Raw genomic sequence first — 26499 nt, forward strand, 5'->3', positions numbered from 1 at the left:
AAGGGAAGAAGTAATTACAAAGTGGGTGAGACAGGGTTGTAATCCATCCCCCATGTTATTCAGTCAGTACGCTGTGGAAGCAGTAAATAAAACCAAGAGGAAATTTGGAAAGGTAATTAAAGGTTAATGAGAAGAAAAATTGGTAGCCTGGCTTCAGCTGCCAGAGACTGTGTGTGTGTGTGTGTGTGTGTGTGTGTGTGTGTGTTTCGTCTTTTTGTTGTGCCTATCTGTGACTCAGCATCTCCACTATATGGTGAGTAGCAGCTATCCTTTTCATAATATTGTTACATTCAACCCCGGATTTTCCCCAGTATGAGAAGAAATAAAATTTTTTTAATGTTTGCTGATAACATTTTGAATGGACAGTGACTTGAAAGAAGATATGAAACATATATTACCAAAAGTAAAACAAGGGTAATGGAATTTGGTCGAATTGAATCATATGATTCTGACAGAATTGGATGAGGAAATGACACACTACTAGATGAGTTCTGCTATCTGGGAAGCAAAATAACTGACAATGGTCCAAGTGGAGAGTATACAAAATACAGACTGGCAACAGCAAAAAAAAAACAAGAATAAATAAATTCTAAAAAAGAGGAAACTGTTAACATATAACATAAATGTAATTGTTAGTAAGTCTTTTCTGAGGATACCTATCTTGATTGTAGCCTTGTTTGGAAGTGAAACAAGGGCAATAAGCAGTTCACACAAGAACAGAATAGAAGCTTTTGAAATGTGGTGCTACAGAAAAATGCTGAAGATTAGATAGGTAGACTGAAAACTAATGAAGAGGTAATAAAACAAACTGAGAAAAAAAGAAATGCACAGCACAAATTGATTAAAAGAAGGAACTGTTTGATAGGATGCATGCTGAGGCATCAATGAACAGCCACTTTGTTAATGAGGGGAAGTGGGAGATAAGCAGGTTCAAATGGATATAGGTTGCAGTAGTTATTCAGACATGAAGATGCCTGTACAGGATAGACTAGCAACTAACCAGCCTTCAGACTGAAGACCGCAACAATAGTTCTAATAGTTGAAAATCTAATGCCTGTTAATGGACGGCTTCTTTGTAAAGGTAGCAGCCAATTTTTGCTGCTTAATCTTGTTCAACAGGGACAACCAAAATGTTGACCTATGGTGTAATTGCGTTGTGTTATGTAATGTCATGGCTGCGCGGTGTGTTTGGAGACGGAGTTTCTAGTGTTGAATGTTGATACTTCAAATTTGGTTTTGAGTGATGATGATTGTCAGAGTGCCATATGATAGGTTCATATTAGAGTTGTGTGTTTGGTGATTTGTTAGTGAGCTTTTTTAATGTCAGAAGTTCCTGGTTACTGATCTATTTTTGGGTATGGAATTATTAGTTTGGTGTGATGTTCATCATGATTTAATTTCAATTTTCATTTGTTATTAGTTGTGGACATGACTACAAATGGCCAATGACACGTTAACCACTACTAAGTTTCCATAGTTTTATAGAATGTTAGGTTTTATGTATTTATATGTGAAGTGCCACATCCGTGGCAACGTTATGAAATTAACCAAAGTTCGTGTGTCTCAGACGAGGGATGTGTATATGTGGTATTGTCAACATGACTGGCGATCAGTTTGGAATGGTTCCTAGATTGGGAGAAATGGGTGGCATTAATGGTTTCTTAATGTTTTGTTTTCCCGTGTGTGTGTGTGTGTGTGTGTGTGTGTGTGTGTGTGTGAGAGAGAGAGAGAGAGAGAGAGAGAGAGAGAGAGAGAGAGACTAGATTTGTGTAAGTTGGTTTTGGTTGGTAAGTATGTTTTTATGATTTTATTGTACTATGTCTATTGTGTGCATTTATGTTCATAACTGTGTGTTACATGTATATTGAAACTGACATCAGTGTAATTTTTTTGATGAATTATTGAGTTGTTAGTCAAAGGTAATAATGAATGATTGTGACTGGTGGGTATCATGGAGATTGTTCTAGCTATTTCCATCAAGTCAAGTTTTCGATAACAACTATATACAGGTGAGTTTTGGTTTCTTGGTATCATGGACTTTGTTTAGGCTACATAGGTCAAGTGAAATTACTGATACTGGTTTTTGGAGCAATTTGCACTTTCGTGACATTGCAGACTTCATTTGAGCTATGTAGGTCAAGTGAAATTTCAGATACCATGGAGCAATGTGTGGTTCTGTGGTATCATAGACTTTCTGTGAGCTATATATGACAAGTGACATATCCAGTACCAGTCTTTTGCAGAAACATTTCTTTTTTATTCACATCATAGAATTCACTTTCTACACTTACGTTTAGTGAGGTTTCATGGATTTATGAGGATTTTACTTACTAAATTTTTGTGCAAGCTTTTGTTTTGGAATATCTTGAATATCTGAAGTGTCGTACATCTTGTTTGTCCCTGTACTAATTCCTAAAGTTGTCCCATTAGTTTCAAATTCTTTTTCCAGTTAAATATATCCTGTATTATTTTAGTCTGTTCACGCTTTCAATGTGCGATGTTATGGTCACCATACTGTACGAGGGCGAAATGGCAGCTTCCAACATCTTGATGACACTGCAGGGCAAAGCTGATTGGAAGTATTGACGGTTTCAGTAATTCCATCCAATGTGGGCCAATACTGTTAATCACCTTATTTCCAGCTGGTGGGAACTAAACTCTAATATTCACTCATTCTTACTTCTTTCCTTTAGTCTTCCCATCCTCACTCTCCCTGTAGCTCTGGACGTGATTAGCAATGTGCCTCATTCAATTTTTCAGTCTCAAATGGCAAAATAATAGAAAACATGTCATCCAGCACCACAACTACATTATAACTGAAATACAAATAAATACATGAACCCTTCAAAACTTACTGGTCAGATGCAGCAGCAATTTTGTTTTGCTGAATCAGAACATTTTGAAAGATATCTTCCAAGCTCTTCATACTAGCATTATCCCGGGCAGAAGTTATACATATAACACGGCATCTGTTCAGAACCTGTTGAAGAAAGCAACTGGTGAGTATTGTCACTTTACACTTAGACAATGTGCCAGCAATTTATAATGCTCAAAGACAAGAAAAAGGACAAATTATCTTACTGTTCTATTCTATGTCAAACTGGAGCATTTTCAGGATCCAGTTTTAATAAGACAAACATTGGTACACAAATGTTTTGCAAGTCCACACCATGAATCATCAGCCTCCTGCTAATTAACACAATCTCCCATAAAAATTTACACTACACATAATTTTATTAAAGAAGGTTTTCTCTTTGTATAGGAGCTCAACATGATCATAGTGCCACCTCCAGTATAAGACAATCTTAAGGAAGATACCAGTATGCAACCAGGACCCCACTGGCTGAACATATGGAACACAAAATGAAGACTGGCCACTGAAAATTACAGGTTTCCAATAATGGATGTCAGTAAATGGGTCAAAATTACAGTCACACCTCTTGCCCTCTGGTTTTTTTCCCCCTTTTTTTCATAGGCATACGTAAAACAACTGCCTCCCAATGAAAATTATTTTAGAAATATGGTACGATAACTAAACAAAAAAGTTATTTGTAGTAGGGTACAACTTAAGATATCTGTAGTACAGTCAGTTCAAAAAATCAATAACTTTACATGTGGCAGAATACAGATTTTGTTTTAATAGAGCTAAAGTTAACTATACTAACATTTGTGAATAATGCAACATCAAGAAGATACTTGTGACTTAAATGATCTTTACACTACAGATTAGGTTCATGAAAATACACATAAAATTAAAATTACTGAAGTGCACATCATCTCTATCTTTGAAAATTCAGAGTGGAATCAAAGAGTATTTTGATATGTTCCTCAAGAACCTCTTTCCACATCATGTGCATGAGCCCATAAAGCATTAACAGTGACTGCTAGAGAATTGTAAAGTTCTGAAGCTGCTGCATTTGCTTTGACCATTGGCATCATAAAAATCACGGATGTAAGCAACACATTAAAAGCCATTACACACGAAATACAATGAGTGTTCAGTAAGTAATGTAACACAATTTTTTTCTGTTCAGTTGAAAAACTGCATAATTTGTTGAGCATCAGGGAATATTCCTGCTTCAGCTGCTGTAGTTTCATGAAGTTCCGACAGGGGCAGCACTATATGTAGTCTTCAAAATGCTGACTGGAATTGAGGTGCATTCAAAGCAGAGAGCTGTCATTGATCTTCATTTGGCAGAAAACCAGAGCTCACAAATATTTGTTGGTGCCTGCAGAATGTCTACAAAGACCTGGCAGTGAACAAAAGCATGGTGAGTCAATGAGTGAGATTTCCGTCATCATCGCAACAAGGTGGCAAAAACCTGCCCACTCTCCTACACACTGGCCGGCCACATAGAGCTGGGACCCCCCTGCAATGCTGGAACATGCAGACACTCTCATTCAACATGATCAATGGATCACAACAAAAAATCTCACTGCTCAACTGGACACTGTTGTTTATAGTGTTACCATGCTCATCTGCCACGGTGTGTCAGCTGGGTTCCTCGCTGTCTGACAGAAGACCATAAAGAGCAATGAAGGATCATCTGTGCAGAATTGCTTGCACATTATTAGGTTGACTGTGAGAATTTTTTATGCAGCTTTCACATTAAACAGAGAATATGCTGAAAAAGAAAAGGTTTTGTAGCCAAAAGAGTGGGGAATGATATGGTCATTGGAATCCTGAATAAAATCTACCTGCTTTCAGAAAGAATGTGTTGTCCTTTGTACAGGCTGTGACCAGATATTTTTGGATTAAAGGAGACCACTAACCAAAAAGATCAATAAGCACGTATCTATGTCTGTCTTCAAGAGTCTGCCAGTTCAGTTTCTTCAGCATCTCTGCGGCATTCTCCCATAGGTCAAACAAACCTATGACAATTCATACTGCCCTTCTCTGCATGTATTTAGCATCCCCTGTAAGTCCTATTTGGTATGGCCACCACACACTTGAGAAATATTCTAGAACTGGTTGCAGAAGTGATTTGTAAGGACTTTGTACATTGATTTCATTTTCACAGTATTCTATGAACAAACCAAAGGCAACTACCTGCTTTACCCATGACTAAGCCTATGTGATCATTTCATTTCATATTCTTAGAAAGTATTACACTCACGCACTTGCAGGAGTTGGCCAATTCCAGCTGTCACCAACTGATATTATAGTCTTAGGACATTATGCTTTTTTGTTTTGAGAGGAGCACGATTTTACATTTCTGAACATTTAAAGCAAGTTGCCAATCTTTGCACCACTTTGAAATCTTATCAAGATCTGATCTTCACTATCAATAACTATGCCCTCTGCAAAAAGTGTGAGGTTACTATTAATAACACCCACAAGGTCATTAATATACAACATGAACAGCAAGGGTCCCAACATGCTTACATGGAGCACACCTGAAGTTACTTCTACATCTGATGATGACTCTCCATCTAAGATAACATGCTGTGCATCCTCCCTGAGAGAAAACTCTCAATCCCATAACAAATTTCGCTTCATATCCCATACGATCATACTTTTGACAATTAGCATAGATGTGGTATTGGGTCAAATGCTTTTCTGAAATCAAGAAATATGGCATCTACCTGACTATCTTGATCAAAACCTTTCAGTATGTCATGTGAGAAAAGTGCGAGTTGTGTTTCACATGATTGATGTTTTCAGAAGAGAAGATACATCATTACATTTGAGCTCAGAATATATTCTGAGATTCTACAACAAATCGACATCAAAGACATTGGATGGTAGTTGTGGCTCACTTCTACCACCCTCCTTCTAGACAGGTGTTATCTGTGCTATCTTCCAACTATTGGGCACTGTTTTCTGTTCAAGAGCTCTATGATCCATATAGTCAGAAGAGGGGCTAACACAGTCATAAATTCAATACAGAATCTGGTAGGGATCCCATCAAACCCTGGAGCATAGTTCAATTTTAACAACTTCAGTTGTTTCTCAACACCACTGATGGTAATACTTATTTCTCTCATTGTTTTGGTGGTACGAGGGTTAAATTGGCACAACTTTCCTGGGTTTTGCTTTGTAAAGGAACATCTGAAAACTTAGTTAAGCATTTCAGCTTTTGCTTTGCTACCCTCAATTTCAATTCCTGTCTCATTCGCTAGAGACTGGACACTAACATTCATGATGTAACATCTTTTACATATGACCAGAATTTCTTTGGGCTTTGCGAAAGATCAACTAACAACACTCTGCTATGGTAGTCACTGAAGGCTTCACACATTGCCCTCTTGACAGCCAAATATGTTTCATTCAGCATCTCATGTCTATAGTCCTATGCTTTGTTTTACACTTATTATGCAGTAGTCTCTGTTTCTATGGAGTGACTGCACACTATGGAGGGACCCTCTGGTTATGAACTATTCTATTCTATCTCACCAAGGACTTTCCCTTGCCATGATTATTTATTTATCACTAGGTACACTCTTATCCAGAAATTATTGAACAATAAATGTCAATCTAAATGAAATATCCCACACAGTTATTCATCACAGAAATGTCATATTTATTTTCCGTATGGTCTATAGTCACATCTTCCAATCAAGAAAATTTTTCAGCGCCTCCAAATGATTCTATGGTAACAGCCTGTATACTTATTGAAATAAAGGGGCTGGCAGACAAAAGTGCTAACTTTCAATTTGCTACTTATGAGTCTGATCACACTATCTGTTTTGCTTTCGATTAAAACACACACTGGTAACAAGGTTTTTTTCTATATTTATTTATGTATCTTTTTACACCTTGACCAGAGCAATATTACATTAATGTGGAATGAGCAACGATGACCAATACAACTGTGGAACATTGGAAGAAATACTGAACCATGATTTATATGACTGCCCAAAAAGAAAATTCAACAGCAATCAACTGGTTGTAGTCTTTGGTTATCCAACTATGCCATGAAATGGATTTATCAACTTTCTTTAGCTAGAGAACTGGTAGTGGCTAAAGGAAATTGAGATCTCCATTTCTCATCATACCTAGATATCCAAAGAGTACAGACAGTTGATTACTGCAGATGTTGTGTCTGCAAAGTCTTTCCATGTACCCATAAATTTTCCTTTTGGGCAGTGCTGCAAAATGTGGTTCAGTATTTGCTCCAATGTTCTGCAGACGCACTGGTCATTTTTGGTCATTCCCCACTGGCTAGTTCTGACATGGTTAAGGGAGCTCCCATATTTTTCTTGGTTGGTTCACTCCTTAGTGTTAGGTGGTCAGATCTATTTTATCTATCTTCTTATGCTCATAGAAGGACATCCTTCTCTACTCTTGTCTTAGACTGCATAAAGGACACTAGTGCGAGCTATTCTTGAGTATTTCTTGAGTGTCTGGGAACTGTACCAGGTTGTATTGAAGGAAGACATCAAAGCAGATCAGAGGAGGGCTGCCAGATTTGTTACCGATATATTCAAATAACACAGAAATGCTTCGGGAACTTAAATGGGAATCCCTGGAGGGAAGGAGATTTTCTTTTCGAGAAATATCATTGAGAAAATTTAGAGAACTTGCATCTGAAGCTGACTGCCAAACATTTCTACTGCTGCCAACTTACATTGTGCACAAGAACCATGAAGATAATATACGAGAAATTAGGGCTCATACAGAGGCGCGTAAGACAGTCATTTTTCCCTTGCTATTTGCGAGTGGAACAGGGCAGGAAATGACCATTAGTGGTACAGGATACCCTCCGCCATGCACAGTATGGTGGCTTGCAGAGTATGTATGTAAATGTAGATGTAGCTTTCTGGGATGAGTTGGCCATTGTTTACCTAGAATGGTTCCCTACCATCTAGTAGGGTGTGTGGTAAGTTCTTCGATGTTTCATGCACTCATAAGTCTCTGGAGTTTCATCCATTCATGTGTTATTGTTTGCTGTCATCACAGATTTGGAGGACGACTTCTGGTGTGGATTTAAGAGTTCCTGTCATAATCTGCATAGTGTTTGATTTGATGTATATTTATTTTGTTGACGTCACTACTTCTACCTCTAACAGGAGATCAGTATTCTGCAACAGGATACATAAGTGCCTGTGCTGTTCAAGGTGTTTGTGTTACATACCCTGCTAGCAACAGCCATATTTACCATTAGAAAGTACCATCTAACCTATAACATGTTTTGCCTTATTGTATTTATGTTCTTGCCTTTGAATTCAACCAAACACATAACACAGCACCTGCAGCACCTGAAAATACATTCTTGTAGGTTATCACTGTCTTAATTAGTTCTCAAGTGTGTGTTGGTGTCCAACAGGCATAATATTTATTGACAAAATATTTTAGCTGATGGCCAAACACTCACGGACTAATTACTCATCATCTTCACCAGAAGAAACTGATTACTCATCATCTTCACCAGAAGAAACTGAAGAGTAACAAAATAATAATAAATGACAACTACTCAGAGTCTGGCCAGTGATTAAACATACAAACATGAAATTAAATGTAGTAGGTCAGGCTGCACACACGTCTGCTTCTTCAGAACATGAAGCTACATATGCCCACACAAGTAACAGTGCTGCATATCAACTGGCCACACTAAACCACTGCTCAGTGCCTCTTTTATATGATAAATAGTGGTGTTTGGATACTGACAAACAAGGGAGTGAAACGCATAGAACATTCTTTACTACAATATAAATATTTGTGTGTTTCAGATTGGCACACACTCAATTTAAAAATACTTTTTTCTTGTGAAAAAAAAAAATGGCAACTTTACATATAACTAACCTTTGCAGCATTTTCTGTAAGGGATGTTCGTTTTTCATGCTGTATGTCAGAGCATTCACATAAGGCTTCAATTGCAGCACGCAGACCATGAATAACTGAATATTCAGAAGACTGGTGTGCCCTGGCAGGCACACCTACAGCTGCTGTGCCATTAAGAATCTGAAAAAAAAACACACAAAAATGTGTGGCTTAAATATCTGGTAATTTTCTGTGCAAATAATGAGTGGACACAGAAAAAAACTTCCAGAATAACTGAGCATAAAAAGACAATACTGGTATAATTGTGCATTAGTAGCAAAACCAAACAACAGTATCTCTTCTTTCTTTAACATGTTCTTAAGGGTCTGTTGTTATTTATCATTTCTCAAACAGAAGATCATCTCTTTGTCTGTTATAGCAAAGGAATAACATCTATAAGTAGCTGCATAATATGAACCAGCTTTAAAACTGTTAAGAAAAAGACAGTTATAGACTGATTATAATAAATGTTGTTGCAGCATATTTGACACATTTGCAGAGACGGGAGGGGAGTGGGTGAATATGTGGAGTCATAAAAATACCCCCCCCCCCCACAAAAAAGATAAAAGGCTTAAAAGCATTTATATACTTACATGTATAAAATTCAAAATTCCACAGCTAATTTTCCAAGACTGAAGTTGCATGTAAACTAAGATCCTCAAAAAACTGCAAGAAATTCTAGAAATTACAAGCTGTGTTTAACACAAGTTAATTATCAGTTGCTTATGTTGGTGAACCCACAGGCAGAATTAGTAAACCACATGAAACTGCGTACGGGACGACATAAAGGAAAAGCACTTCATTAAGAGGTGGGAGAAAGGGGGGGGGACTGACTTCGTCTGGTATTTCCTCTCATTTACACGCTCTCAGACAGCCATAATTTGCAGCCTTGTGTTTACAGTCTTAGTGGTTAATGGAATACCAATAATTGTGAGTGTCCATTTCAATTGTGTATGATGAAATGTTAACACATAATCAAATCTTTGAGAATTTGTTGCTATTATAGTTCTTATCTTAATTGTATGACATACTTCTCAAATTTTTTGATGTATGTTTTTCAAAAGCTAATATTTTCTGAATTGCAATTTCTTGCTTGTTGAGCTAAAGCAATAAACTATTCACTAATGTTATGCTTACATTTTAATAATTAAGAAAATGGTTTCACTCACTGATAGCAACAATCCCCTGCAGTTCTGGGAACACTGCTGTCTCCTTCATCTACATCTACACAGATACTCGGCAAGCCACCTTACAATGCATGGCGGTTGTACCCAGTACCACTACTGGTCATTTCCTTTCCTGTTCTACTCACAAATGAAGCAAGAGAAAAACAACTGTCTACATGCGTCCATGTGAGCCCTAATTTCTTCATGGTCCTTATGCACAATATATTTTGATGACAGTAGAGCTGTTTGGCAGTCAGGTCCAAATGCAAGTTCTCTAAAATTTCGCAACAGTGTTTCTCAAAAAGAACATCACCTTCCCTACAGGGCCTCCCCTTTGAATTCCTGAAGTGCCTTATGCGTTGTTCAAACCTACCAGTAACAAACCTAGCAGCCCACCACAATTGCTTCGATATCATCCTTCAATCAAACCCAGTACAGATCCCAAACACTCAGTGCTCAAGAATAGGTCACACCAGCATCCTGTATGTCGTCTACTTCACAGATAAACCACTCTTTCCTAAAATTCTCCCAATAAACTGAAGTCAACCACTCACCTTTCCTACCACAGTTCTCACATGCTTGTTCCACCTCATATCGCTTTGCAATAATGTTATGCAGAGATATTTAAACGACTTGACTGTGTCAAGCAGTACGCTAGTAACGCTGTATCTGAACAGTACAAGTTTGGTCTTCCTACTCCTCCGCATAAACTTACATTTTTCCAAATTTAAGACTAACTGTCTTTCATCACACCAACTGGACATTTTGTCTCAGTCATCTTGTATTTTCCTACGGTCTCTCAACTTTGACACCTTACTGTACACCATAGCGTCATCAGCAAACAACTGCAGATTTCTGTCCACCCTGTCAGGCAAATAATTTATGTATATAGAGAACAGCAGCAGTCCTGTCACACTTCCCGAGGGCACTCCTGACGATATCCTTGTCTGTTATGAACACTCGCCGTCTAGCACAACACACTACATTCTATTATTTAAGAAGTCTTCGAGCCACTGACATATCTGTGAACTTATTCCACATGCTCACGCCTTCATTAACAGCCTACAATGGGGCACCGTGTCAAATGCTACCCGGAAATCTAGAAATATGGAATCTGCCTGTTGCCCTTCATCCACAGTTCTCAGTATATCATGGGAGAAAAGGACAAACTGAGTTTCACAAGAGCGAAGATTTCTAAAACCGTTTATTTGGAAATACGGATGCATCCGATCCCGCCCTTCTGCTTTGACCCATGACGTCACAAAAATGGCAGAAACGACCATAAACCACGATTCCAATATGGCACATATAAAGTCGTTACGTACACATTATGAGGACGAAAATACATCGAAAAACACACACACACACACTTTCCACAAAAAGCCTAATGACACTAAAGGGACAAGCGTGGTAAATGGGGTGTTTTTTTGGGTGGGGCAAACTAAATATAAACAAATTTAGACACCCACCCCCATACAAAACCACACAAAAAAAAGACATCACAAAACTCCCCAAATACCAACCACTAAACACAATATCATCTGGAATCGGACACTTCCCTTGACCTATATAGCTCAACAGCAGCTCCCGATCCCATAAATTAGGATCAAACACTTCCCTTGGCCTACATAGCTCAAAAACATCTCCCGATACCAACATACACAGCCACACATTGGGATCGAACACTTCCCTTGACCTGCTCACTGTTAATTTCATCCGTCATATCCATTCCTGAACAAAAACAACAACCGATTAATTTTACTAAAATTACCACACGACGAACAGCGAACAACACTAAATTAACCTTCACACAAAATCGTTAACTCACTGAAACTAATTCCACTACAAACACAGCCGACACTCGAACAATTCTGGATAATGAACAAATGCAAACTGACCCCATTACACAACACAAACGAAAACCCTGGACATACCACCAGAGAGCACAACAAACCACAACACGACGACATCTACAAACACGCCACACTCACAAACCAAACCCCGCGCCGTCATGTCATCACACACGACAACACCCTTACGTCACGGGTCAAAGCCGATGCGTGGGATCGGACGCTTCTGTCGACCCATTTATTTTATTCAAACTGAGAATATGTTCAAGGATTCTGCAGCAAACAGAAGTTAGGAATATTGGTCTGCAATTTTTCAGGTCCATTCTTTCACATTTCTTATTTATTGGTGTCACCTATGATTTTTTCCAGTCACTCGGGACTTTGTGCCAGGCAGGAGATTCACAATAATTGCTAGTTAAGTAAGGGGCTGCTGCCGTACAGTACTCTATGTAAAATGGAGTTGGAGTTCTATCTGGACCTGGTGATTTATTTTCTTTCAATCTTTCAGTTGTTTGTTTGAGTCAGGTATGCTTATTACTATTTTGTCCATACAGGAGTCCGTCCGGTGGTCAAATAACAGTATGTTTGTACAATTCTCTTGTGTGAACGATTTCTTGAATGTGAAATTTAAAACATCAGCTTTCATTTTGCTACCTTCAACTGCCACACCAGTCTTTTAATAATTTGTGGTGCTCACCCATGAACCACGGACCTTGCCGTTGGTGGGGAGGCTTGCGTGCCTCAGCGATACAGATAGCCGTACCGTAGGTGCAACCACAACGGAGGGGTATCTGTTGAGAGGCCAGACAAACGTGTGGTTCCTGAAGAGGGGCAGCAGCCTTTTCAGTAGTTGCAAGGGCAACAGTCTGGATGATTGACTGATCTGGACTTGTAACAATAACCAAAACGGCCTTGCTGTGCTGGTACTGCGAACGGCTGAAAGCAAGGGGAAACTACAGCCGTAATTTTTCCCGAGGGCATGCAGCTTTACTGTATGGTTAAATGATAATGGCGTCCTCTTGGGTAAAATATCCCGTAGGTAAAATAGTCCCCCATTCGGATCTCCGGGCGGGGACTACTCAAGAGGATGTCATTATCAAGAGAAAGAAAACTGGCGTTCTACGGATCGGAGCGTGCAATGTCAGATCCCTTAATCGGACAGGTAGGTTAGAAAATTTAAAAAGGGAAATGGATAGGTTAAAGTTAGATATAGTGGGAATTAGTGAAGTTCGGTGGCAGGAGGAACAAGACTTCTGGTCAGGTGACTACACGGTTATAAACACAAAATCAAATAGAGGTAATGCAAGAGTAGGTTTAATAATGAATAGGAAAATAGGAATGCGGGTAAGCTACTACAAACAGCATAGTGAACGCATTATTGTGGCCAAGATAGATACGAAGCCCACACCTACTACAGTAGTGACAAGTTTATATGCCAACTAGCTCTGCAGATGACGAAGAAATTGAGGAAATGTATGATGAAATAAAAGAAATTATTCAGATTGTGAAGGGAGACGAAAATTTAATAGTCATGGGTGACTGGAATTCGAGTGTAGGAAAAGGGAGAGAAGGAAACATAGTAGGTGAATATGGATTGGGGCTAAGAAATGAAAGAGGAAGCCGTCTGGTAGAATTTTGCACAGAGCACAACTTAATCATAGCTAACACTTGGTCCAAGAATCATGAAAGAAGGTTGTATACATGGAAGAACCCTGGAGATACTGACAGGTTTCAGATAGATTATATAATGGTAAGACAGAGATTTAGGAACCAGGTTTTAAATTGTAAGACATTTCCAGGGGCAGATGTGGACTCTGACCACAATCTATTGGTTATGACCTGTAGATTAAAACTGAAGAAACTGCAAAACGGTGAGAATTTAAGGAGATGGGACCTGGATAAACTGAAAGAACCAGTGGTTGTACAGAGTTTCAGGGAGAGCATAAGGGAACAATTGACAGGAATGGGGGAAAGAAATACAGTAGAAGAAGAATGGGCAGCTTTGAGGGGTGAAGTAGCGAAGGCAGCAGAGGATCAAGTAGGTAAAAAGACGAGGGCTAGTAGAAATCCTTGGGTAACAGAAGAAATATTGAATTTAATTGATGAAAGGAGAAAATATAAAAATGCAGTAAATGAAGCAGGCAAAAAGGAATACAAACGTCTCAAAAATGAGATCGACAGGAAGTGCAAAATGGCTAAGCAGGGATGGCTAGAGGACAAATGTAAGGATGTAGAGGCCTATCTCACTAGGGGTAAGATAGATACTGCCTACAGGAAAATTAAAGAGACCTTTGGAGATAAGACAACGACTTGTATGAATATCAAGAGCTCAGATGGAAACCCAGTTCTAAGCAAAGAAGGGAAAGCAGAAAGGTGGAAGGAGTATATAGAGGGTCTATACAAGGGCGATGTACTTGAGGACAATATTATGGAAATGGAAGAGGATGTAGATGAAGATGAAATGGGAGATATGATACTGCGTGAAGAGTTTGACAGAGCACTGAAAGACCTGAGTCGAAACAAGGCCCCCGGAGTAGACAACATTCCATTGGAACTACTGACGGCCTTGGGAGAGCCAGTCCTGACAAAACTCTACCATCTGGTGAGCAAGATGTATGAAACAGGCGAAATACCCTCAGACTTCAAGAAGAATATAATAATTCCAATCCCAAAGAAAGCAGGTGTTGACAGATGTGAAAATTACCGAACTATCAGTTTAATAAGTCACAGCTGCAAAATACTAACACGAATTCTTTACAGACGAATGGAAAAACTAGTAGAAGCCAACCTCGGGGAAGATCAGTTTGGATTCCGTAGAAACACTAGAACACGTGAGGCAATACTGATCTTACGACTTATCTTAGAAGAAAGATTAAGGAAAGGCGAACCTACGTTTCTAGCATTTGTAGACTTAGAGAAAGCTTTTGACAATGTTGACTGGAATACTCTCTTTCAAATTCTGAAGGTGGCAGGGGTAAAATACAGGGAGCGAAAGGCTATTTACAATTTGTACAGAAACCAGATGGCAGTTATAAGAGTCAAGGGACATGAAAGGGAAGCAGTGGTTGGGAAGGGAGTAAGACAGGGTTGTAGCCTCTCCCCGATGTTGTTCAATCTGTATATTGAGGAAGCAATAAAGGAAACAAAAGAAAAATTCGGAGTAGGTATTAAAATTCATGGAGAAGAAATAAAAACTTTGAGGTTCGCCGATGACATTGTAATTCTGTCAGAGACAGCAAAGGACTTGGAAGAGCAGTTGAATGGCATGGACAGTGTCTTGAAAGGAGGATATAAGATGAACATCAACAAAAGCAAAACAAGGATAATGGAATGTAGTCTAATTAAGTCGGGTGATGCTGAGGGAATTAGATTAGGAAATGAGACACTTAAAGTAGTAAAGGAGTTCTGCTATTTGGGGAGCAAAATAACTGATGATGGTCGAAGTAGAGAGGATATAAAATGTAGACTGGCAATGGCAAGGAAAGCGTTTCTGAAGAAGAGAAATTTGTTAACATCGAGTATAGATTTAAGTGTCAGGAAGTCGTTTCTGAAAGTATTTGTATGGAGTGTAGCCATGTATGGAAGTGAAACATGGACGATAAATAGTTTGGACAAGAAGAGAATAGAAGCTTTCGAAATGTGGTGCTACAGAAGAATGCTGAAGTTTAGATGGGTAGATCACATAACTAATGAGGAAGTATTGAATAGGATTGGGGAAGAGAGAAGTTTGTGGCACAACTTGACAAGAAGAAGGGATCGGTTGGTAGGACATGTTCTGAGGCATCAAGGGATCACCAATTTAGTATTGGAGGGCAGCGTGGAGGGTAAAAATCGTAGAGGGAGACCAAGAGATGAATACACTAAGCAGATTCAGACGGATGTAGGTTGCAGTAGGTACTGGGAGATGAAAAAGCTTGCACAGGATAGAGTAGCATGGAGAGCTGCATCAAACCAGTCTCAGGACTGAAGACCACAACAACAACAACACCCATGATTAACTTGTAGACATCTTTTTAGGGAGTTGGGCATTCTGACTTTTGCTTCACAGTATAACTGTTCACTTATGAAATTTTTTTTGTAAATAATCCACTACAGTTCAAAATAAAGAATGATGTACATAATTACAACACAAGAAGGAAAAATGACATTCATTATTCCACATTAAGGCTGTCTTTAGCACAAAAAATGGTGTACAATGCTGCAACGAAAATTTTTGGTCACTTATCCAGTGACATAAAATGTCTGACAGACAGCAAAGTAAAATTGGAATATAAATTGAGGAAGTTTCTCCTCAAAAACTACTCCTATTCCATAGAAGAATTTCTATTATTGTAAAGTGTAACATCAGTGTGGGGTCATGAACGAATTCGGCACGGTTAATTTAAGAGGTGCCCAGATGACCTACCTGTCATCAACCAGTTACCCCACCCCAAGGACCGAATATGTGTATCCCAACTGTCTGCATGTAATGTTAGTCATGTGAAAATGAGCAAAAGTTTTCTAAATGTTTGCAAATCATGTAACTGAGGAGGGACTTGGGAACCAGCCCAGTATTCACCTTATGGGATGTGGGAAACTACCAAAAATGGCATCCAGGCTGACCAGCATACCAACCCTCCTCGTTAATCCACTAGATAGATTAGATGAATGGCCATCACATCTCCCCAGCCAAGAACTGATGCTTTAACAAGTAAAGCTACGTGATTGGTATGCTCTATCACTGTATTAAAATAACATTTCAAATTTATGTGCCCAATTAAGCAGATGACTGATAAACTGACTGGTCCAGAATAGGCGGAAACCACAGACAAAATTTTAAATCACATGGCAGTGAACTTGTTGTCTACAAAATTGGTAACACTTAGTACTTTTTTCTGTCTACAAAAGGTAGAAAAATTAGAATTTGTCAAAAAGCATTTCAAGTATTGAGCAGCACTGAGCTGTCTAGAAAACTGAGAAAATTGATTCTTTTGATCCAAGACACCGTCTTTAACTCCATTTGCAACTGTTAAAAAGGGACACTATCCCAACTATCAGTGGCACATCCCTCTAGCAACAGTAACCTGCATTTGCAGCAAATGACGTCAATATTGAATGTGTGTGTGTGTGTGTGTGTGTAATAATGAAGCACTGATGTACAGATTTTTAATTGTGTAATGTCACCATTAATCCCAGATAACTGGGATAGCAATATATACATGGTGGACATGTGGAAACAAAGCCACTATTATTATCAGTGGAGGTCTTCATAATACAAAATACGAATGAAATTGTACTATATGTACCTGAGATGCGAATATTCATACTGTAGCAAATATAATCCTGTAACAGATTTTTTTAATGACTACAATACATGAACAAATGACTACAGCTATAATAACTAATTTTCTTCATCAGTTGCCAGATTCTCGATTTTCTTCCCCCGGAGGAATTAGCATAAAAAGTATTTTCAAATCATCAGAATTTCAGGAAGAACACCAACTTTTAAAAATGGTACCCAAGTCGAAACTTACATGAGTCAAATTCTGTTGCTGTTGGCTCCATGTGTTCAGAGTATGGGCACTTGTGTCACTTACGACGAAGCGGATCTGGAAAAAATAAATGAAATCGATACTGACCTCCAGGTTGTCTTTAACTCATTATCTCAGTTTATCAAGTTACCAGTTTTCCTTGCGGGAAAAGGTCCCATGCAATTCTACAGTATTCCACGGCAGCTTCAACACTGCACGTCCACAATGATTTTGAAATTGGGGCTAATGGAATAAAACCTGGACCGCGAGATTTGCTGAAATCAAATTCTATCTGACATTCACAAGAAATGCCGAAGTAAGGTGTGTGATCTAGTACGAAAACTGTTTTATGGCTAGATGGGTACATTTTTTCGTAGACGGTCATTGTGAGTAGTGCTGACTGTATCACCGTAATCACTCTAATAGTTTAAACATGCGTAGCTAAATTCTCTATAACCACGCAAAACAATCCAAAACTAGCCAGTGTTATTAGTCGCGTTGACTGTTCCTATTGTCGTAACATACGGCAATATGCTGTAAAAATACAGAAATCGATGTACACATAACGAAAAAGCGCATTGGACTGCAAACTGGAGCAAAAGCTTTATTCTTGTTAACCACTTAGGCTATGCTTTTCCCTCTTATCGAAATCAAAACACTGTGAACCACGAGATTGTTTACAATGTTGTTCCGTTGTTTACATCGTTATAGTAACTTTGCTCAAGTTTTCTTTTGATGTCAGTGATTTCCAAACTTGTGTGTCAAAACTCGTGCCACCAAATTAGCATGTGGAAATACTCTACTGGCATGACAACAAAAATGTGAACAAGCGGACTCGCCTAATTTTTTCACTGGTTGCATATTGACCATCACTGCAGTCCAGTGTATTAATATTATATCAATTTTCAGGTGCAACTAGCTTCTCAGAAAACATCGTAGAAAGGATGTGAATTTTGTTGTTGAAGATAATAGGGGTTTACGATCTTTTGTAGTATCTTTGCTGTAGTGTGTTTGCAAGATATTTATCTTTGATTTGAAAACGAAAGGGAAAGAGTGTTGCAGTCTACTGTATCATAGGTTAAGTTTTCGATTGAATAGTAACCAACTCGAAACGAATTGCGAGGGTCTTAGACGGTGATAATTTGAATTTTTTTTATATCGCTTTCTGTAACTGTGTGTGATTAACCACCCGCGAAGATGCCTAGAGGTAAATCATCATTGTGTATATATTGAGCCAACTTTCGTGGAATTTAATGTTGTATAGCAATAAAAACAATATTAAATAAATTATGACAATTTTTTCAACTCCTGCATTGAATACTCTTAAAATATACATTAAACCCGCCTACACCTCACTCGCGTGGCCACTTTCCCGCAGCGTGTGAACTTCGTATCACATGGTTAAATTATTTTGACTAACCTTAGTATTAATATTGTCTTTTGCATCTACAGGAAAATACACCAACCATAAGGGCAGAAACCGACATTTCACAAACCCAGAAGAAATTGAAGAGCAAATGAAACGAGAAGAAAAGGAAAGGAAATGGAGAGTAAGATCTACATAAATGTTACCTTATTGAGTATGGAGTTATGGTGAGATTGGTTTGTTGAAAATGTTACGGCACGAAATTCCTTTTTGTTTTGGAGAATCATCGTTGTGCCTTAGACTATGAAATTTTTCAACTGCAGTTCAGTTAAATTACTACATGGTATTTGAAGAAGTGGGAATATACAAATCTCATGATGTTACTTTTTTATTTATATTCATTTATTAATATTTTTATAATGGTGTGGAATATGTAAACTGATTTTCAGAAATATATGTAGCATGAGTGAAATAGAATTGGTCAAGGCAAGATTATCAGCCATTTGACATTGGTTGCAGGATGCCTCTAAACTTCTCTTATCACCGTCTTCAGCTTTTAACATCCCTTTTTGTACTACCTTATTGCATTTCATTGGCAATCCTTTGTGGAAATTACTCTAACTGGTTTCTAGTGTCATCTATCCTCATTCCAGACAGTGAAGATAAAGTAGTTCCCAATTGTAAGAAGCTTATGAAAATGAGTGATATATTCTGTAATTAGTAGTTGGCTAATAATAAATTAACATACACACATCAATTTTTCTGTTTATAAATGCACATAACTAACTCGATGTGTCATATGTTATTGGTTACATGATGCTGATGTCGATTAACATAGATGAGAATTCTGGTAATCACTATAATGTGACGTGAAAGGGCAGATGGTGGGCAATGCACAGTGGCAAGAAGTACCATGTACACTCCAGCCAACATTGTCTGACTGTAGTGTGCACTTCAGGATGCGCATGGAACATTTAGTGTGCATTTTCCTGTTCGTTTAACTTAGGTAAAGGAACTTGATTTAGGGTGACATAAAGCAAAGACACGAGGTATAACATTAAGAACTAACAGCAGTTATTTTCTGAGCATATGAATTTTTCTATGAAAAGTCAGAAGCAGAAACATTAGCCCAATGTAGTGGTTGCTCCATTGTTGCCAATTAAGAGGGTAACTGTTGCAATGTGTGGCATGGAAGGAAGACAGAGAGCACACTGGTGCCACTGCAAAGTATGCTCTATCCCTATTTGTACATTCCCAGCTTTTTACATCTATAACAGTTAAATGAGGCATTTTGTTATCTCATCAAAATTGACTATTCGGCACAGGGTTGAAACTAGAGGAGATAAGGGGCGAGAGAAATATTGTTGTAGGATGGGGGGAGGTGGTCTTTGATTATGCAGCACAAAGGGGGGAGGTGGGGGGGGGGGGGGGCAGCAACCTTTCACTTTGTCATACGTTACAGCATATTGCTATAGTTAACACTCAAATTATTTCAGCTACACCATGTTGCAATTGATGTAGGGAACTAGTGCAGTGTAGCAGAGAGCACTTTTGTGCTTTAGTATTATGTGTTTCAAAGTGCCCAGAAGCCAATATTGTTTTCAGCAAAATCAAAGTAATATTAATGTGTTAAAAAGAAAAAAAAACACAAAATAGAAACTAAATCAGTTACAGAATGTGTTACGTGAAAATGTTCATAATTTAGAATAGGAGAAAAGAGGGATGGGTAGATGTAGGTAAAATGGTTGAAGACCAGTCAGTGAGCAGAAGGGAAAGCCCCAGAATTGCATCAAGCCCTTTTCTTTCAATTTTGACATTACAAGTTTTGTACAGAGAGGTCCAGAAAAAATGTAAAAACACTTTTATAATCAATATTAATGGTGGAAAATGACATGAAGTTGAAATTCTTGCACATGTAGAGTAGGCTCAGACATATCTGTGATAGTGAGGTGGAACACCATCTTGTTGTAGGTAAAATCATCCATTTCCAAATATCTCTCAGATGGCAGGTATTATCAATGTTTACAGCATATGAAGATACACCTCACCAGTAATGGTACCCTCAAAGAAAAATGGGCCAATCAAACTACACAGTGACAGACCACACCACACATTAACACCTATCAGATTAACATCCACATGAATGTAAGGATTTTCAGGAGCTCAGTACACGCAGTTGTGGTGGTTTACAGTACCATTCAGTTTGAAGTGTGCCTCGTCAAACCACTCATGAGAACTCTATCCTTTGATTTGGGTTGACCTCATATATAGCATGCAGAGATCTTGAAATGTACACTTTCCACTTTGCAGCCTTCAGAATTCATTGTACGCTTGATTAGCTTACCCCGCTTTCACGTGCATCCTGCTTCAGATTTTTGAAGTGACTTAGCAAAATGTTGCAGCACTGGAGTGCTGGGAGCTAGACTCGTTGAAGTTTTTGGTCAGCCAGACCTTTCCTTATGCAATGCTGAACAAAACCATTGGCTTAAAGTTTATGCTAGACATGATAAATTGACATAATGTGTTGGTGGCTCATTTCCATACACATTACACCATTGAAATTGTACCTCTATCGTGCTTCTGTATTTCCAGTACCACTTTAATATTGCCATGCACTGCTCAAACGACAATCATACTTCATTCATTACTGCACTGCACTGTCATCTGCTGGAAAACGCACACCAAGATCTGTTGAGAAAACAATGGACTATGCTACCATGCAAAATGTCATTTTTCTCCAAAGAAATTAATTATCAAAGAGTGTCTACATTTTTTTTCTGAACCCGTCTGTATATAAACTGACTTTATATGAAGGCTTAGTTTCCTAAATTAATCAAACTTTTTAAGTGACTCTTAGGCATCAGTAGCCAGTCACTCTTTACAGACTATTATGAAATATACTTCAAAGACACTTATTATACAAGGGTGGTTTAAAAAGTTCTTGGAACGGAATAAGAAAAAAAGTACTTACATCGCTGAAACTTTATTTTTCGATGTAGTCTCCTTGTAGAGTAATGCACTTGATCCAATGATGTTCCAGTGCCTTGATCCCATCTCGAAAATGAGTTTCCTCCAGGCCTACTCATCCAGCAAGAAAAATTTTCAGTTTGGGGAAGAGATGGAAGTGTGACGGAGCCATTTCAGATGAATAAGGAGGGTGTGGCAACGATCCATGCCTTTTGTCATGCCAGTGGCACGTGTGTGTTGGCACGTGTTGTCTTGATGGAAGTTGACTTTCTTCCTTTTTAAACCCGGCTTTTTTCACGTATATTTTGTTGGAATTTGTGCAGGAGGTCAGCATAGTATTCTCTAGTAATTGTTTGCCAAATGGGGAGATAATCTACAAACAGAATCCCCTTCACATCCCAGAACACTAATGCCTTGACCTTTCGTGCCGGAGGAATTGTCTTTGCTTTCTTTGGTGGGAGAATCAGCCCGTTTCCACTGGTTTGACTTCTTCTTCTCCTCCCCCCCTCCCCCCCCCCCCTCTCTCTCTGGGGTATACTAGTGCACCCAATTTCATATGTGGTCACAAACCTGCACAAAAAATCTTGTTAGTTTCTCCTAAAACGGGCAAAACATTGTTCTGATTTGTCCATTCTCAGGCTTTTTTGATCCAGCATCAAGAGTCACAGCACCCACCGTGCAGATAATTTTTTTGTTTCTAATTCTTCAGTTAAAATGAGATATACCCTTTCAGATGACATCTGGCAAGTGTGAGCAATTTCATGCACTTTCAATCGGCGATCCTCTGACCATTTTGTGCACTTTTGCAATGATTTCTGGAGTAGTGACACATCTTGGCCGACCATTGCGCGGATTATCATCTAAGCTTTCCTGATCAAATTTAAATTCATTTGTCCACTTGGCGACAGTTGAATACGAAGGAGCAGAGTCCCCCAGTGTATTCTGGAAATCGGCACAAATGTCCTTTGCTTTCACACCTGTCTTTATGGTGTACTTAATCACTGCTTGAGTCTCGCTTATATTTGTTTACTTATTTATTTTTTCCCCATCTTTACAAATCACTATGTGGGAACAACTACAGAGCCACGTCACCGCCACAGTTTTTTTCCAAGAACACTGACGTAGCACATGTTTACAGGCAACAGTCCAATGAATAGCACGTGAACAACTCATTGTGCTAGCACTGACCTCTTGTGGTGATTCTTCATTGTAGTTATTACTGTCAGTACTTTCAAGAAGGCAAATCTCAGAATGGGATCTTACTTATGCTTTTCTGTCCAGAATTTTCTTTATTTGTAAGTTCATGTGTAGCTGTGTTCGTATATTTCAGTGTCTAATATTATTCCGTGTAGTTTTGTGTCTGTTTGTGTTACCTTTTCTTGGTGTGTGTCTGCTTCATGTTTTGTTTCTGTATCCCTGTATTATTTTTCAATTTCTGTCATCACTACTGTCATTTGTATTATGATTGTTTGATCTGGGTATAGGTTTATGTGCCTCTCTTGTGTATATTCTTGAAATAGTGTCCACCGTTCTGTGCAAGTCTGTTCATTAGTCTGGATTCCAGAGTAGCTGTATATTTTGTCATCCTTTATCGTCTGACCTGTGTGTGCATGGTGCAGTGTAGTATTACATTTTCGAGGGAGCCAGAGGGGTATTATTAGCTCGGGTGGTTGTTCATCCGCTGTGTGTGTGTGTGTGTGTGAGAGAGAGAGAGAGAGAGAGAGAGAGAGAGAGAGAGAGAGAGAGAGAGAGAGAGAGAGAGAGAGAGAGAGAGGGGGGGGGGTAATAGATTTCATGGAAGCAGCTTTTGCAGAGTAGTTAATGTTCACATTTGGCACTTATTTGTAGCAAATAATATTAAATAAACTAAGCCCATTCATACAATCAATCATTGAGTAAGAAAGAAATGAAATTGAAAACATTTTTTAAACTTTTGAATCACAAATAATATAAACCAATTTTACAAGAGAGTGGTAAATGGGACACGGAATATAGTAGTGTCAAAATAATAATAATAATAATTCAAAATCTAATCAGACTTTCAAAATCAATTCTGGATGCAAGCTTTCTTTGCATCATGCTGCCATTTATTGTAATGTGAAACAAAGAGACACTAACAGCAATAAACTGTCGACTGCATAATGATTACTGCAGGTCCACACATTGGTACCCCGCATAAGTTAGCAGCAGTTGCAGAGCTTTTGTAAGTTAATTCCTTTGTTTTTCGGTAGTTATGTTTATATAAAGTTGTTGTCTTTGTCTGAAAAATGGGTGTTCTTTATCTGATTTTTATTTCTATTTATCTATTCAATCTTGCCTGTCTGTAGTGTTTGCTTATTGGGAGCATTTTCTAGTTTGTTTTGTTTGTTTACGGCTGTGAGTTTGTGACCATTGGGTTTTTGAATGTTGTTTTGGTTGTTGTTTGGGTATGGTATTGCTGTCTTCGTACTGTCTGTATTGGTTCAACCAGTTTATGGATTTTGTAGTCCACACTTCCTATTATGTTTTGCAGAGAATAAGATTTTTCACGGTGTAACCTGGTCTGCTCTGTGCAGTAAAGTCTCTTTCTTTAGGTACTTCTACTACATTGCTGGTCAGTATTTTTATTATGATTGCATTATAGTCTTTCTGTGTTCAACCTTCATGAATGGTCCAGTGTCCTATTTGTGTCAGGGTTTTTAATATTTGTCAGAGATATGTTATTTTGCCATCCTGTGTTTCCTAGAATAGTTGGTGCCTGTCCCTCCGGGTTAAAAACTAAGTATCATATATGAGTTGTGCAGGTGAATGTGCAAAATAGACTAAAACGGGACACACTGTAGAATGTATATGGATTGGCCAAAATAGTTTTGGATGCCCTGTTGCTTCACTGAAGATCCTAAGGCAAAACTTTGCTATCTTTACTTTAAGTAGTGAAGTGCCAGAGCCCCTCTTGTTATTAAATACTGTGCATATGAATAACGTATGGAAATGTACCTGTGTGATTGTGTTCTGTAACTTAAGCCAAATTTTGATGTCTTTTATGACAGTTTCTCATGAGTTGGTATCACTAACTTATATAGTAGAGCAGTAGAGACACATCAGTGTTTAGTACATGGTTAGTCTGTAGTTTGCATTCATAAACAGTTATTCAGACTCTTAAAAACAATGGAAAATCCAGGATGAAATGAAACAGTGTTACTATGTCCATGCCTTTCATAATATTGTTCAAACTGTAAAATATTTATTTGGTTTTAGGTGGTATCCACCTATTAACCTGCTACTTCTGTTTATACGTAAAGTGCACTTCTTGGATTTAAAAGTTGCATATACTGATAAAATCACCTATTGCCAAAGTGGACTTAAATATTAATGTGAAGAAAATATATACGTTGTGGCAGATATAGATGTAAGACTAAGACTTTTGAAATTTGTTCCTTATTCCACAGGTACTGGTAACTACTTAACTAATATTTCTGCAGTGTAAATAGGCACTGCATTAGGTATAGTGTTCATTAATAGGCAATAGAAAGCATATCCTGTTCCTTCTGGTGTCTTGGAGCCATTCATGTAGATTTGGAAGTAATTTGGCCTCCCATTTTGTATGACAGCCAGTGTCTGTCAGTCAGCCCTCTGTATTGTTTTTTTAATAATCAGAAATTTTTCCGTCCTCCGTGCAACACACAAATTATTAGTACTAGCGGAAAAAATAAATTGGAAGCTTAATGCCGTTTTATTTTATGCTAGACAACATTTTTGCTAAAAGTCACAATTTTTGAAATGTACAAGTAAAACATAAGTGATCTTTAAATGCCCCCACTACCAAGCTCACACCCCACTGGTCAGAACTTTGTTTGTTGTTCATGACACTTCCTTCTACCACTGTGCAATAATTTGCAACTACACGAACTTTTTCCCCAGTCATCTTTTTTGGTCTTCGTTGACTGCCACTGTCCAGTTTCTCATAAAGAAGTTGCAATTTTTATTCTGCCAAGGTGTCAATGTTCCACTCAATATGTGGGCTGCAATGATTGTAGGAACTGATGCACTCACTGCATAATTGATAATACTAAAAAGTTCATAGTAACTTTCTGTCTGTGAGGAAGATGATGTTAGTGTCTTAATCCAGTTCTGTATCATTGCTTGGTTTTCACTGAGGTTGCTTTGTGAACTTTCCACTTTCTTGGCGGGTTAGTGGGTGGCGAAGGATAATCGTGAGTTGTCTTTATCTCTATCACAGCTGTATGACCCCGTGGGATAGTCAAGGATATTCCACTGGAAACCTGTAGCAAGGTTTGGTGAACACAGTTACATAGATTGTGGACAGGCCTTTTTCCAGGTTCAAAATCAATCTTAGCAATCTATTATTCCGTACATAAAGACAGCTACAATGCCAAAAAAGTTGCTCCATAATTGTCTTGATAGTAACATCACCAAGCATACCTGTGGGCATTATAATCTCAAAAAATAATTAATGATGGTTCTATCTCGCTCACTAAATTGTTCAGTTCCCGTCTTGAGATAAGTTCTTGGTGGGCAGTACAATGATACTATCAATATTTATCAGTTATTTTTGCCCCACTGACCACTGTCTGAAGACTATTAATATTTGCATAATCGATTATTTCCTCATAAGGCAAATGTGTGTGTAGTCATCTAAATACATAATAGCTTCTAAAATAGCCAAAAATTCCCCGTTTCCACGATGTCTCACAGATACACACGAAGAAAATGTCTTGCAGTTACTTCATGATGCAGGACATCTTTGTGTGCCAATGCTGTGAATGTGCATTCCACTGTCAAATTTTGAATTTCATAATTTATGTCAGTATAATGTAAGTGGATAGATAATAATTCTACTCACCGTGCGGTGGCAAGAGAACACAGAAACAAAAAG

The 26499-nt window shown here is 38.3% G+C and overlaps 2 protein-coding genes across 4 annotated transcripts in view; one reads left to right on the forward strand and one right to left on the reverse strand.

Moving 5' to 3' along the window:
• LOC124776251 (integrator complex subunit 13) overlaps positions 1-18214 on the reverse strand; it is a 311412-nt gene extending 293198 nt beyond the window's left edge. For 2 of the 3 annotated variants that reach the window (XM_047251124.1, XM_047251122.1), the window contains exons 1-4: positions 17442-18213; positions 17294-17368; positions 8747-8905; positions 2856-2980 (exon numbers count right to left, since the gene is read on the reverse strand). In XM_047251124.1, the coding sequence (XP_047107080.1) occupies positions 2856-2980; positions 8747-8905; positions 17294-17368; positions 17442-17675 (593 nt within the window). In that variant the 5' untranslated portion in view covers positions 17676-18213. Of the gene's footprint in view, positions 1-2855; positions 2981-8746; positions 8906-17293; positions 17369-17441 lie in introns of all 3 variants that reach the window. The other variant, XM_047251121.1, reaches the window with a different exon arrangement.
• A 97-nt stretch (positions 18215-18311) lies between these two features.
• Positions 18312-26499, forward strand: part of LOC124776253 (28 kDa heat- and acid-stable phosphoprotein-like) — a 62925-nt gene continuing 54737 nt past the window's right edge. The window contains exons 1-2 of the mRNA XM_047251126.1: positions 18312-18497; positions 18743-18840. Of these exons, the coding sequence (XP_047107082.1) occupies positions 18488-18497; positions 18743-18840 (108 nt within the window). The 5' untranslated portion in view covers positions 18312-18487. The remainder of the gene's footprint in view (positions 18498-18742; positions 18841-26499) is intronic.

The sequence above is a fragment of the Schistocerca piceifrons genome, chromosome 2, assembly GCF_021461385.2.
Source record: "Schistocerca piceifrons isolate TAMUIC-IGC-003096 chromosome 2, iqSchPice1.1, whole genome shotgun sequence".
NCBI lineage: Eukaryota > Metazoa > Arthropoda > Insecta > Orthoptera > Acrididae > Schistocerca > Schistocerca piceifrons.